This window comes from Embiotoca jacksoni, unplaced genomic scaffold (genome assembly GCF_022577435.1).
Source record: "Embiotoca jacksoni isolate LCO1_2020_lvr unplaced genomic scaffold, fEmbJac1.0.p SCAF_25, whole genome shotgun sequence".
NCBI lineage: Eukaryota > Metazoa > Chordata > Actinopteri > Embiotocidae > Embiotoca > Embiotoca jacksoni.
The window spans coordinates 1254967-1268357 of record NW_027185376.1 but is presented as its reverse complement, the minus strand read 5'-3'; the positions used below and the strand labels follow the sequence as shown (position 1 = coordinate 1268357).

The 13391-nt window shown below is 44.1% G+C and overlaps 2 protein-coding genes across 5 annotated transcripts in view; one reads left to right on the top strand and one right to left on the bottom strand.

Moving 5' to 3' along the window:
* The window catches only part of nphp3 (nephronophthisis 3), a 33895-nt gene that overhangs the window by 19862 nt on the left and 642 nt on the right, over window positions 1-13391 (top strand). The window contains 7 exon segments of the mRNA XM_069159486.1: window positions 10799-10868; window positions 11568-11640; window positions 11642-11654; window positions 12094-12165; window positions 12388-12542; window positions 12707-12823; window positions 13206-13315. Coding sequence (XP_069015587.1) covers window positions 10799-10868; window positions 11568-11640; window positions 11642-11654; window positions 12094-12165; window positions 12388-12542; window positions 12707-12823; window positions 13206-13315 — 610 coding nt within the window.
* ackr4b (atypical chemokine receptor 4b) lies at window positions 4839-9231 on the bottom strand. 4 transcript variants are annotated; one of them, XM_069159483.1, is made up of 3 exons: window positions 8822-9231; window positions 6808-6900; window positions 4839-6426 (listed from the first exon to the last, which is right to left on the bottom strand). In XM_069159483.1, the coding sequence occupies exon 3, from the start codon at window positions 6418-6420 to the stop codon at window positions 5305-5307; it is 1116 nt and encodes a 371-aa protein (XP_069015584.1). In that variant the 5' UTR covers window positions 6421-6426; window positions 6808-6900; window positions 8822-9231; the 3' UTR covers window positions 4839-5304. The 4 variants fall into 4 exon arrangements, with proteins under 4 accessions (XP_069015584.1, XP_069015585.1, XP_069015583.1 ...); XM_069159484.1 differs by having other exon boundaries at window positions 4839-6422; XM_069159482.1 differs by lacking the exon at window positions 6808-6900.

The following is a 13391-nucleotide window of genomic DNA, read 5'->3' as shown; positions in this document are numbered from 1 at the left end:
TTCCATTTCCTGATACGAGAAAAAAAACAAAAACATTTTATCCCACGCAGAACACTGAAGAGTTTACTGGTTCATTTAGGACTGAAAACGCCATTAGTGACCTCGAGCCTCAATAAACATCCAGCATTTGTTTTATGTCTTCCTGTTGAATTTGCTGATTTGTTGGTTTTTAAAAGAGTAAACCTGGAAAATGTAAACTGTACTCAAGAGCCTTTCCCAGAAAAGAAGGAGTTAATATATTATCTAGATGTTACTGTAACAAAACGCTAAAAAGATGCGTGCTTACCCAAACTGCTGACATATGGACAACAAAAACAGTGCAGATGACTCATACAATAAGTACTGTATAGTACAAACAACTTCTTGACGACCTTAAACATCTTGGATCCATTTCAATCCAGAAAAGATGGCATTAGTTTGCCAGCAAGTTAGACCGGCATAAGGTCACAGATTCCAACCACAATACGTAATCAGCTGGTGTCCACTGATGGATACATCACCTCTAACTGATGAATCACTGAGACTGATTCAGCTAAATGACCCTAAAATAAATGTTAGTATAATTATAAATGTTTATGCCCCTGAAAACACGTCACTCTGCTCGCAGTGGAGACTGATTGTATGCACACATTTTATGTGGTAATTCTCTTGATGTTAAAACTAATCTGTGACTCATATGAGGGTCAGTATCAGTGTTTGTTATCGGTTTTATAAATTAACTTTGGCTCTCAATGTTCTGTTTAAAAAAAACTAAACAATGTAATTAAACACAGAAAAGCACTCTGCGTATTAGGGCTTAGAATTTAATGGGCAGTTAATATTAAAAATCCAAAACTCATGTTAGAGTTTTTTTATGTTTACCACGCACCTCATAAGTCACTGTGAACTCGGAGATATTCATGTAGTTTCCCCTGACAGATGTATGGTCTGTGGGTTTTTCTTAAAGGAAAACAGTGGCCTCTTGTTTTTACAAATCTGCTTGCAATTCCTTCTTGCCGCTGAAAGCTCTGGTTTACCGAGATTGAGCAGAATTTCTACTTCTTGTCTCCATGCCATGCACTGTTTGTGTCTGTCACGCATCTGTAGCTAAGACACTCTTTTTCCTAACACTCCTATTTTTCCTTGGAAGTGAAATGTCCCTCAGATGAAAAAAACATCCTCTGGGGTTACGAGAATGTCCCCTGCCAACATGAATATATCTCTCTGTTAGGAAAGAATGTGGGTGTATTGATGGCCATGTTAATACTTTCTGTGACCTGCGGTTCCTTCGTTAGCCAGCCGTATTATTCAGGGGTGGAAATGCAATGGGTTTTTTTTGCTTTTGCAGTGAGTCACTGTGTCCATACTCACTCAATCTGGCAACTCCTCGCTGACGTGTTACGGGTGTTCCCCAAATTCACAGCCAAGGTGCTCTGCAGCTTTCATTATTTTTGTTGACAATTGTACAGTACCTTTTGCCATAGAAAAACAGAAAGTAAAGACTTTTATTCTGGGAATTTATGCGGTATTTCAAGCTGCTACTCGTCACGGAATAAACCACAATAACTTCAATTTACGGGAAATACTGGTTTATTCACTGTAATCCACTTGCACTACTGAATGATGCTGTTTTCTGTTTTGCTTTCCTTTTTTCCTCTAAAGTTGTTAGTGGTAAACACCGAGTTGCTACATGGGAGGGTCTTTGGACATTTCCAGTGCATATCTGTGGTGTGGAAACAATTTAAGACTGTTCCATCTACATTATAATGGACTAAAATTATTCCCAGACCTGCAATCTGTCATTCTGAAGCCATAAACGTTTCTATTTTCTCTATTTCTACACTCACACAAGTTGACAAGCTGACGTCCACATGTTATCATTATCGGTAGTTTCCAGTGGAGTGCTGGTGGAATCGCACGTCATCATAATGTTGGTCTCTTTCAGGTTAAAGTGAGATTCTTAAGTGGAAAAAAGACATAATTTGACGTTATACTTTAATTCTGAGGCGCGAAATTTCTGCCAATAATTTCTTGACCATTTAAGCCAGGCCTGACGCACATCTGGGTGAGGCTGTAATAATAAATGCACACTGTTAGGCAGAGTTTCGAGGTGGCTTTTTGATATACGGTGCTGTCCAAAAGTATGCTAACGGTAAAGGGACATTTCAGCATACACTGATGAGCCACAACATCAAAACCACTGACGGGGTGAAGTATCAAGTATACAGTGGGTACGGAAAGTATTCAGACCCCTTTAAATTTTTCACTCTTTGTTTCATTGCAGCCATTTGCTAAAATCAAAAAAGTTCATTTTATTTCTCATTAATGTACACTCAGCACCCCATCTTGACAGAAAAAAACAGAAATGTAGAAATTTGTGCAAATTTATTAAAAAAGAAAAACTGAAATATCACATGGTCATAAGTATTCAGACCCTTTGCTCAGTATTGAGAAGAAGCACCCTTTTGAGCTAGTACAGCCATGAGTCTTCTTGGGAATGATGCAACAAGCTTTTCACACCTGGATTTGGGGATCCTCTGCCATTCTTCCTTGCAGATCCTCTCCAGTTCCGTCAGGTTGGATGGTGAACGTTGGTGGACAGCCATTTTCAGGTCTCTCCAGAGATGCTCAATTGGGTTTAGGTCAGGGCTCTGGCTGGGCCAGTCAAGAATGGTCACAGAGTTGTTCCGAAGCCACTCCTTTGTTATTTTAGCTGTGTGCTTAGGGTCATTGTCTTGTTGGAAGGTGAACCTTCGGCCCAGTCTGAGGTCCAGAGCACTCTGGAAGAGGTTTTCTTCCAGGATATCTCTGTATTTGGCTGCATTCATCTTTCCTTCAATTGCAACCAGTCGTCCTGTCCCTGCAGCTGAAAAACACCCCCATAGCATGATGCTGCCACCACCATGTTTCACTGTTGGGATTGTATTGGGCAGGTGATGAGCAGTGCCTGGTTTTCTCCACACATACCGCTTAGAATTAACGCCAAAAAGTTCAATCTAGGTCTCATCAGACCAGAGAATCTTATTTCTCATAGTCTGGGAGTCCTTCATGTGTTTTTTGGCAAACTCTATGCGGGCTTTCATATGTCTTGCACTGAGGAGAGGCTTCCGTCGGGCCACTCTGCCATAAAGCCCCGACTGGTGGAGGGCTGCAGTGATAGTTGACTTTGTGGAACTTTCTCCCATCTCCCTACTGCATCTCTGGAGCTCAGCCACAGTGATCTTTGGGTTCTTCTTTACCTCTCTCACCAAGGCTCTCCTCCCACGATTGCTCAGTTTGGCTGGACGGCCAGGTCTAGGAAGAGTTCTGGTCGTCCCAAACTTCTTCCATTTAAGGATTATGGAGGCCACTGTGCTCTTAGGAACCTTGAGTGCTGCAGAAATTATTTTGTAACCTTGGCCAGATCTGTGCCTTGCCACAATTCTGTCTCTGAGCTCCTTGGACAGTTCCTTCGACCTCATGATTCTCATTTGCTCTGACATGCACTGTGAGCTGTAAGGTCTTATATAGACAGGTGTGTGCCTTTCCTAATCAAGTCCAATCAGTTTAATTAAACACAGCTGGACTCCAATGAAGGAGTAGAACCATCTCAAGGAGGATCAGAAGAAATGGACAGCATGTGAGTTAAATATGAGTGTCACAGCAAAGGGTCTGAATACTTATGACCATGTGATATTTCAGTTTTTCTTTTTTAATAAATTTGCACAAATTTCTACATTTCTGTTTTTTTCTGTCAAGATGGGGTGCTGAGTGTACATTAATGAGAAATAAAATGAACTTTTTTGATTTTAGCAAATGGCTGCAATGAAACAAAGAGTGAAAAATTTAAAGGGGTCTGAATACTTTCCATACCCACTGCAACACAAGAGATTTATTTTTGATTTATTGCTATTGCTGTGCTGTTGTATTATAATTAATGCTTCACCTGTCAGTGGTTTTAATGTTATGGCTGATCAGTGTATATAACTTTACAGCTATATAAAAATATATATAATCATACATAATATGCCTAAAGCCAGTCTCATTGCTGTCTTTTTGCATAAAGTAGCAAGAACATAAATTTCACTCTACTGTTAACATCCCTTTAGAGTGCACTGTATTGCTAAGCGGGAATCATGTGAGATTTGGTTCTTCCTTGTTTACATATTTTGTCTTACAGCATGTAATTTAATATTCATGTTACCTTGGTAACCAGTCGTTCCTCTGCTTGGACCCTATTAAAGCTGTACCCCAGACTTTTGCGTCTCCAGTCGGACACACCTAGTTTGGGTATTATACAGAGAACAGCTGACACTCATCCAAGTTGCAAGGATTTACAGTGGAAAGAGGATGACGAACAAGTACTGCAAATGGAAAGAATGGTAAACACTGAAATCATTTTGTGTCTAAGGATCTTTTGGAGGAATGTGTTGTGGATCTGGTCACGACGTTTTTGCCAAAGTAAGCTGATCATTATTTATTACTCTGTAGATAGATAGATAGATAGATAGATAGATAGATAGATAGATAGATAGTTACTTTGTTAAAGTTAAGTAAAGAGGCTTTAATACGCTGTTAGTTTTTGGACTGTGGACACCCAACAACGCTGAGCCTTGATTTGATGTGCTGTGAATGTTTCGGGGTTGGCTTGGCATAGTGTTATATGATGGCACTGAGTAATTTGAAATGGGGAAAAATGTTGAGCCTCATTTTATAGCAATCTGGAGAGAACTAAGGATTGCACTTCACTACAAATCATTTTAATCATCATTATATTGTTGAACAAAACAAAAAAAGTGAGCAGATGAAAAGTGGCAGTCCCTCTTGAAACTCCTCCAAGGAACATGCGGCTTTGCTGTTTCCTAGTTTGCATGTAGGGGTCCTTCCTGCTGTTTGCCGTTCTGTCTTTGTGTGCCAAATGTGTTTCCACTCAGCGGGTCACCCGCTGTGCAATCAAGCCATCCCTCTTCCCAACCCAAAACCACAGCATATAACAAAATGACGTGCAGATGATCTGATGGAAGACAAGCACAGATTGTAAGGTTGGATGGGATTTGCTGTGATGAACCAGAGTCGCATCGTGAATTTCAGCTGGATTCAATTGCAACAGATGTTGGTCGATGTGCTGAAAATCTTTCTTTTATTTAGCAAAATACATAATTTATACAAAATACTTTTCTGAGTTAGTGCATATAAACTCGCTGTACATGTATTTATCACACTAAGAACTAATATTCAGGGTTACAGATATCTGTATTGTACGATAATAAATGTGTGTACCGGTAAATACATAGAAAACGTAATTTTGCGTAGATGCTTACAGGAAAGCAGCTCCATGTTTGAGTCTTAAATAGTAAAGGTGCTGGTGTCTTGGTCCTCTGAACCAGACAGGGATTGAGTTTGAGTTTGACCTCGCGTGTTCAGCGCAATCTCCACAGCCGCCTCCTCGTTGACGTGTGTCGGGTGTTTCCCGAGACGCTGCCCGAGACGCTTGGCAGCCTTCAGGACGTGACCTCTGAAGGAGGACCCGATGAAGGCGTAGAGGACGGGGTTAATGCAGGCGTGGGTTAGCGCGAGGCTCTCTGTCACCTGGATGGCACGATCCAGGCCCTTGCTGACATCGCAGGAGGTCACGACCATGTAGATGATGTCCATCGCTCGGCACAGCTTGACCACGTTGTAGGGCAGCTGGGTGAGCACGAACACCGCCACCACAGCCAGGAGGACCCGCAGGGCTCGCCACTTCCGGTCCCTCCGCACCCCGGCAGCCTTAGTCAGCACCCGCCCCACCCCGCAGTAGCACACCACCATGACCAAGAAGGGCAGCAAGAACCTCAGGGTCACCTCCAGCAGCTCCAGGGCAGCCTTCGCGGGTCGGGCCATGCTGGGCGGGTAGACAGCTGTGCAACTAGTCCTGTGATGGGAGTGCTTCACTGTGGAGAAGATGAGTTCGGGAAGGCCAAGAAAGCTGGCTAAAGTCCACAAAGCGACACACACCAGGAGCCACTGTCTCCTCACCCGGGGTCCCGTTCCGGCTCTGCCTGACGGACTTTGGGCCACCGCACGGTAGCGGTCCACACTGATGCACGCCAGCAGCAGCATGCCGCAGCTGAAGTTGGTGCTGTAGAGGAAGGAGGTGAGCTTGCAGGCGGCCGAGCCCAGCCTCCAACCGTGGACGGCGTCGGCCGCCCAGAAAGGCAGGGTGAAGAGGAGCAGCAGGTCTGAAATGGCGAGGTTGAGGATGCACACGTCGGTCAGGGTCCGCAGTCTCAACCGCGACGTGTAGACCACCACCACCAGGCCGTTGCCGGCCACGCCCACCACCAGAGCCAGGGCGTAGATGACCGGGAGGAAGACGCCAGCAAAAGAACGCACCGCTTCTTTGTCACAGACGGAGTGCTCGTAGTCGTAATCGTAGCTGTCATTGAAGCCGGAGTCCTCGTAGTCGTGGTCCATTTCCATTTCTTTCTGTGCAGAGAAACAGAATACAGTTTAGAGAAGGATTCGTGTGGGAGAACGTTTCACTTTGCCCTTTTTTTTTTTTTTTTTTATTTGCTCACGCGTGGACGCGGCGTATCGAATATCAATTCAATCCTCGGCCAATTGATGTTTTTTTTTGTTTTTTTTAACACGACAAGAACGGAAAGCACCGGCAAGCCTTGATTTCATCAGAAACAGGAAAAGAGAGTTCTCTCTGTATTCTCCATCAAAGGAATCTCTCCTGCATGGTTTCCCTAATGGCTTAAAGCCACATGTCTCTCGAAACGTGTGGGCTTGAATAACCCCAGTAAACACAACTCTGAGGTGGAAAAAAAAAGCAGACAAGAGACTCACAGAGCCTCTAATTACCTTTTGAATTCAGTGAGTTTGTATTCTGGTGGATGATAAGTAATCTACAGTCTGCAGGAAATTGCAGCTTTTAGTTCAGTGTTCCTTTAATCACTGGAAAAAAAAAAAAAAGATCAAATCAGTATTCATAGTAAAGCTGTCATCTTTCCTCAATAGAAGCTGCACTGCACACTGATGACATCTACTACACAGTGTTTTTTTTTTGTTTTTTTTTTTAATCATTTGCTGCTCGCAAACGCTGTCTGATTAATCGAATTAATTCATTTCATTCTGCCTGGAGGAGAAAGTCAAAAGTCAGGAATGACAGGAAATGTGCGGAGAGAGACGAGGATGACTCGCGAGCGCAAAGTCTCCCGCCAGACATCCACGATTGTTGTTTTGGCTGCGTGCACCGGTCCGACAGGATGTCCCGTCGGAGCAGAGGCTGTCGTCCAGACTCGCCGTTTTGTCGACGTCGCCCCGGACAGCGACGTCCGCCGAGGGTGAGCAAGTGCATCGAGCGCCGTCGCTGACGGTCGCACGCCGACGTTTCTTTGTTTGGAAAGACGACCAGAACCGCCGAGACGGGACCGTGCTAAGTGCTTCACCTTACATCGTTCGCATACTGCGGATGTTAACGTCGTACATTTTTTTTTTTTGCATTTCACCTCAGTCTAGCGGAATTCAGGAAAGCCGAGGAATCCAACAGCAAAAACACGTTGACGTGACGGGTGATGTAAGCGACGCGCCGAGGACCGAGATATTTCGCGTCTCGGGATCAGCCTATCAAAACGCTTGCTGCTAAGCGCACGAGTCGTTTTGCGAAGTGTCCAGGTTTTGTTATGTAATAAGTCATTATCTCCCGGAGAGAAGGCGCACGTACTGAAACAGATGGTCTTCGGAACATTCACAAAAATGCCAAGTATTCACTCGTATCAACAGCTGTTACACGTGAAGGGAGAGCAACATGCGCCTTATGTGCCTTTATGTTCCCATGCCGGGGTTGTTGGTTTTGGTTTTCAAAAGCCAAATACAGAAAATTTGTATTAATGTCTGAATATTGATTCAGTGCGGTGTGTACAAATGTTTAAAATGTAAAGAAAAAAAACAAACTTTTACAGCATTAGAAAAACAGTGCAATAGATTTAGTCATTTAGTTATTCCCTGAATTTAAAAGCGTGTTACATTTCATAAGCGAAGTGACTATTTTATTTACACTTGGATAGGAAATGTAGCATTTTATGCACAAAAATACTATTTGAGCAAAGTTATTGAAACAAAAGTCTTGAGTTATCCTGACGATGAGGTTTAACTTCGACTGACTTGTGATGAATGCGATATATTTAAGTCACGTTCGTAATCGTAAAACTATTTTCCAAAGAGACAAAACACTAAGGAGACAAACACAGAGAGGTAAACCTGACATGGACCGACATGGTTGTCGCGAATACAGTGAGGTCATGACAACGAGTTTATCTCCTTATCATCACCCCAGTGACAATAATATCATAAACAATCTCAAGCAACACTTGGACTTTGACTGTTAAAGTGAAACCATGACAATCTAAATAAAGCAACACTTGCCCACACATCTCTTGGTATAAATAGTATGTAACATGTGTTTGGCTATTCTGTTGTTTTAAAATGTACAATATTAACCCTCGTGTTGTCCTCGGGTCAAAATGACCCGCAGCTGCGTTCAACCGAGTTCTATTTTATTTTCATATTTTTTGGGGATCATCGGTGACAAGGAGGCTGTGAGGGTTTCTTTAAAGAACGATGACCAATGATCCCCCAAAAAAAAAAAAAAAAATAGAAATAAAATAGAACTTGGTTGAACACGGCTGCGGGTCATCTTGACCCGAGGACAACACGAGGGTTAAACGCCACGTTCATAAGTTCCTAATAATATTTCACAAAGTATAAATCTCTCAGCACATAACATGGTAAAAAAAAAAAAAAAAAAAAAAAAGATGCAAGAAAAGTTTGACGTGTTTTGTAGCTGAAAATATAACAAAGTCCTAAAGTTTCTTACCTTTTTGGTGAGAAATGATTGTAGAAAAGATATGAATCGTTTTATGTTGTTGTTTAATCCCGCTTAAACAGTTGTGTATCCTGAGGAAGAAACGTTGTACGTGCTTCAGGACTGAAGTGACTAATCTCTGCTTCAGCCCGTCCCACTCCTTTCAGTCTGGCTCTGACTGCCCTCGTTCGTGTGAGTGGGAGTGTGTGCGTGTGTGTGTGTGTGTGTGCGCGTGTGTGTGCGTGTGTGCGTGTGTGTGTGTGCGTGTGCGTGCGTGTGTGTGCGTGTCCGGGATAGATGGCAAAGATGCACACAAATTCTTTTAAGCCTGCATCGTATCCCTGTACGCTGTGTGCAAAGACAAGTTGTTTCTCCACTGACATAAGAGTGTGAACCTCTCTCGCTCCGGAGCATTGTGTCACGTAGGGAACGCCCCGGTGACGGCCCTTTGTTTACGTATAAAAAGCATAAAAGCAGGATATAAAATAACATCTGACATGGATAATCTTCGTCCCATTCACGAACCTCCTTTGTGATTAGTGCGGTTGGCTAAAACCGCAGCACGTCGGCGGAGATCTGGCGAAGCAAATCATTCTGTTTTACATACTTTTACATTTTAAAATTTACAGTTGGCCAAAGTGCATTGGTATGTACTTTGGTTTTTCTGTTTGTTTTGTTTTTTTCCTTGCGGATACGGTTTCCTCGTTTCCGCTTCCTCGTAAATGGTCGACTTGTTTTGAATATCCTTCTGTCTCACATTCTTTCTCTTCATGTACATGAAATGTATTCTACAACAACAAACAAAGCAAACAGGTTAAGAAACATAAAGTCAATAAATAGTGAAAGCCTTGTTGCGTGTAATTCTTTGTAGCCAAACTTTTTAGTTTTTGTTTGACAAAGAGGAAAAACAAATTATTTTAAGAAATGAAAACTGACAAAATGAAATGTTTTCTTTTAAAAAAAAAACAACAACAATCAGCTGCACAATGTTTGGATGCCTCTCTCTCTCTCTCAACAATTACTGGTCTGGTAAGCTTTATTTTCATTCCAGTGGTGATAGGACATGTATCGGCATGACAGCAGGGCTCACCCCTTGTGTCGTGGACGAGACTTGCGTGTAGGTTCACAGGAAAACCCGGGCTGCCCTCGAGGCAAACAGGCTTTCCTCAAAGATGTGATTCATAGGTGGTGTTATGTCTACATTTCATCGTCTTTGTTACAATGTCGTTCGCCCGAATTTCTGCGACCGAACATCCGCCAAATTAAGTTTGCTGAAAGTATTCACATGCGCTCGTGCTGCGATTCTCATGCTGTGGATATTCAGAGACGATTGATGTCTTGTGTGTTGCTGTCTGGTGTCCATATGTCCTGTCCTGGGGGGACAGTTTTCCTCGCCGGACAGGAATTTAAACAGGAAGGCAAGTCCGTTGGTCAACCCTGTCGGTGCCTTTGATAGTGGACTCTCAAACGAGGGGAAATTCCAGAATACCCTACAATTGGCCCTTATCAGTATTCAATGATTTGGTTCCCACACAACAGCCGTCCACTCTTTGTTTCCGCCGTATCTAGTTTGCGTGACGTCTTGTTTACGTCGTCTGCGTGACGTCACCCTCCAGCGGCTGCTCTGCACCGTGTTCATGCACCTTCGTATCCACAGAAGCTTTTCTTCAATTCATTCAATTCGACGAGCACGGTCCGTTTGGAAAACAAGCTCGGAGTAACTCTGCGCGAGAGAAACATGAAACTCAACCCGTGGCTGCTCATGTGACGTCATCCGTCTGTCACCTGTTTTTTCCTGAGAAGTGTCGGCACTCGTCGGGGGGGGGGGGGGGGGGGGGGGGAAACGCACATCGTTTCCGGCCGTGCCGAGGTCACGGGATGGTTAAGGACATAGAGTCGGGACTGCGAAAAGTTGCTCCCTCCGTTGCTTGTTATGCCGCCGGGCAGCAACAGATATGAACCGCGGTATTTGTGGTCTCGTCCCCGCAGGTGCCGGTAATCCCCAATGCAAAGTGGCCGTTGTGATGTGCAGGAGCAGTTCTCAGGATGTCAGCAGCAGGTCAGTAGAGTCGTAGTAGTCCTGTAATCAAGAATATGTAAATGTTTGTTTCAACTTGTGTGCGATTTAAAAAAAAAAAAAAAATTGTTTCTATAACATGTTTGTGCCAAGAGTCCACACATCTGATGTCATACGCTTTCCACCACAGCTTTTTATTATTCCTTGATTTTTATGACCAGTATTTCAGTTTAAAACAATTAAGTGTCACTCTTTTGGTTTAATATAACACATTTTATTGCTTGTTTGTGTACCCTTTGCACTTTACTTGAGAGGCTATTTCTCTTCTGTGACACTTTTAACTGATACGGACTTTGTTCAGGGACACAGAAACGTTCCAGCATGTTCTCACATTTTAACAACGGCCGCGCGTCTCCGCCCGGAGGGTTGCAGTCACAAAGAAAAGCGCTTCAGACTCATGTTGACACTTGAGATCAGTCATCGGACTAGTCTGTCTGTCACAAGTGTTGGAAGAGATTCGTGACAAACTTAAGAAACGGCCACACCTAAGACATTTTGTCGGCAGTTCAACAAGACACCCACACACCCCACCTTGTTTGAAGAAGAGTGGGCTGCAGATTCTCACCAGCAGGAGCAGCTGTGAAATGTATTTCGAGCAGCGCAGCCTCGTTAAAACGGTCACCGTGTTCAACGCGTAACGCATCATTCCTTCAGCGTTTTCATCGTAAACTTGTTTCTCAGGCACGGCCAGCACAGCATGATCCTCGTTCCTATGGAAACGGCAGGTGTGAAGCTCGTCAGACCGCTGACGGTGTTTTGGACAGGATGGTAGGTTGATATGGGCACAAATGAGTCGCGGGGAAACCGATTTAGAATCATTCCAATTTGTATTCGACTTGGAATAATTGCATTGAAAATCAGATTTTCTTCCTCCTCGGTGATCTGGCCCCTCCTGGGCAAATTTGGGGAGAATCATCCCTTCAGTCTTGGTCCTGTCTTTTTCAGTCGGTGTATAAAATCAGAAGTATACAGACAGTTGAATTTTCCATGAGGATCCAATTTAGTTTCAGGTGAAACGAATGCAATTTCATAATATTACATTCACGTCATACAAGTATGTTGATATTCTGTTTTTTAATGCAATTTGGATTGTATAAATTCAAATGATCTGGTTCAAATTCGATATTTAATGAAAATATTTAAGTCAGGTCAAACAAATCGAAATAAAACGGCTCTTCTCGATTAATTCACCCATTTCTCTGCTCAGATGCGATCCACGGAGGCCATTTTGAAGTGCACTTTGAAGACGTGCGTGTCCCTGCCTCCAACATCATTCTCGGTAACTGCCGGCATTGTTTCTTTATCATCTTAGTCACTCTGGTGCTACAAAGGAAAGGAAACGTAACGTGATTCTTTTATTGTGTTGAAACAATGAAGTGATAAGGGCTTGCCCAAACTCGTGAAGGAGGTCACTGGGACAAAGATGCATTGTCCCTCTTCCCAGACGGTTCACGGTGTCGCTCTCTTTGCCGATCCTGTCCCTCTCCGTATTTGTCTCCAGGAGAAGGCAGGGGGTTTGAGATTGCCCAGGGGCGCCTGGGGCCGGGCCGGCTGCACCACTGTATGAGAGCTGTTGGCCTGGCCGAGCGGGCGCTGGAGCTCCTCTGCCAGCGGGCTGCTTCCAGGCACACGTTTGGAAAAAAACTGTACCAACATGTGAGCGAATTCCCACTTCCTCCTATTTGAATAATGGTGTCCAGGTACCGTGGGCGTCGAGCTCTTCCCTGCTGCCATCTGGTGGACAGATCCTTTCTTTTTTTTTTTTTAAGATACAGCTCTTGTGAATCTGCTCTCCCTCCCGTGTTCTCCGCCCCGTCTAGGAAGTTGTTGCCCACTGGATAGCGGAGTGCCGTCTGATGATAGAGCAGACCCGCCTGCTGACTCTCCACGCGGCCCGCGGTCTGGACGCACTGGGCAGCCGGGCGGCTCGCAAGCAGGTAAAAACGGCTGCGTCCCGACCACGTACTCATTTTACACAGCAAATATTTTTTTTCTTTCCTTTATTTAATACCTTGCTTTTTGGTGCATTTCTAAAGCTGTTTAACTACCATGTAAAAAAAAATAATAATGATAATTCCAGCTGTGAGCAGCTTCTCTCTCCCCCCCCCCCCCCCCCCCCCCCCCCCCCCCGTGCTCAGCACTATGCTTAAATAAAGGACTTTCTTCTTTTTTTTTCTTTCCATCACAACATCTGACTCGTTTCAGTACTTTTGTCGCTTTTGCGGTGTGGATCCAACGTACTCGAAACCCGCTTGTAGGGTGGTTTTGGGAACGAGTTCTAGTCTTCGGAAAAGTCGATCACCGTCGCTGTTTTTATAGATTGCCATGATCAAGGTGGCAGCAGGCAGAATGGCCTGTAAGGTGGTGGACTGCGCCATGCAGGTGTACGGAGGAGCAGGCGTGTCTGGAGACTTCCCACTGGCGCAGATGTAAGTTTTCACCCTTCACCCCCCCCCCCCCCCCCCACAGAAAAACCAATGAGGATTCAGTAAATCACCTTCCTAA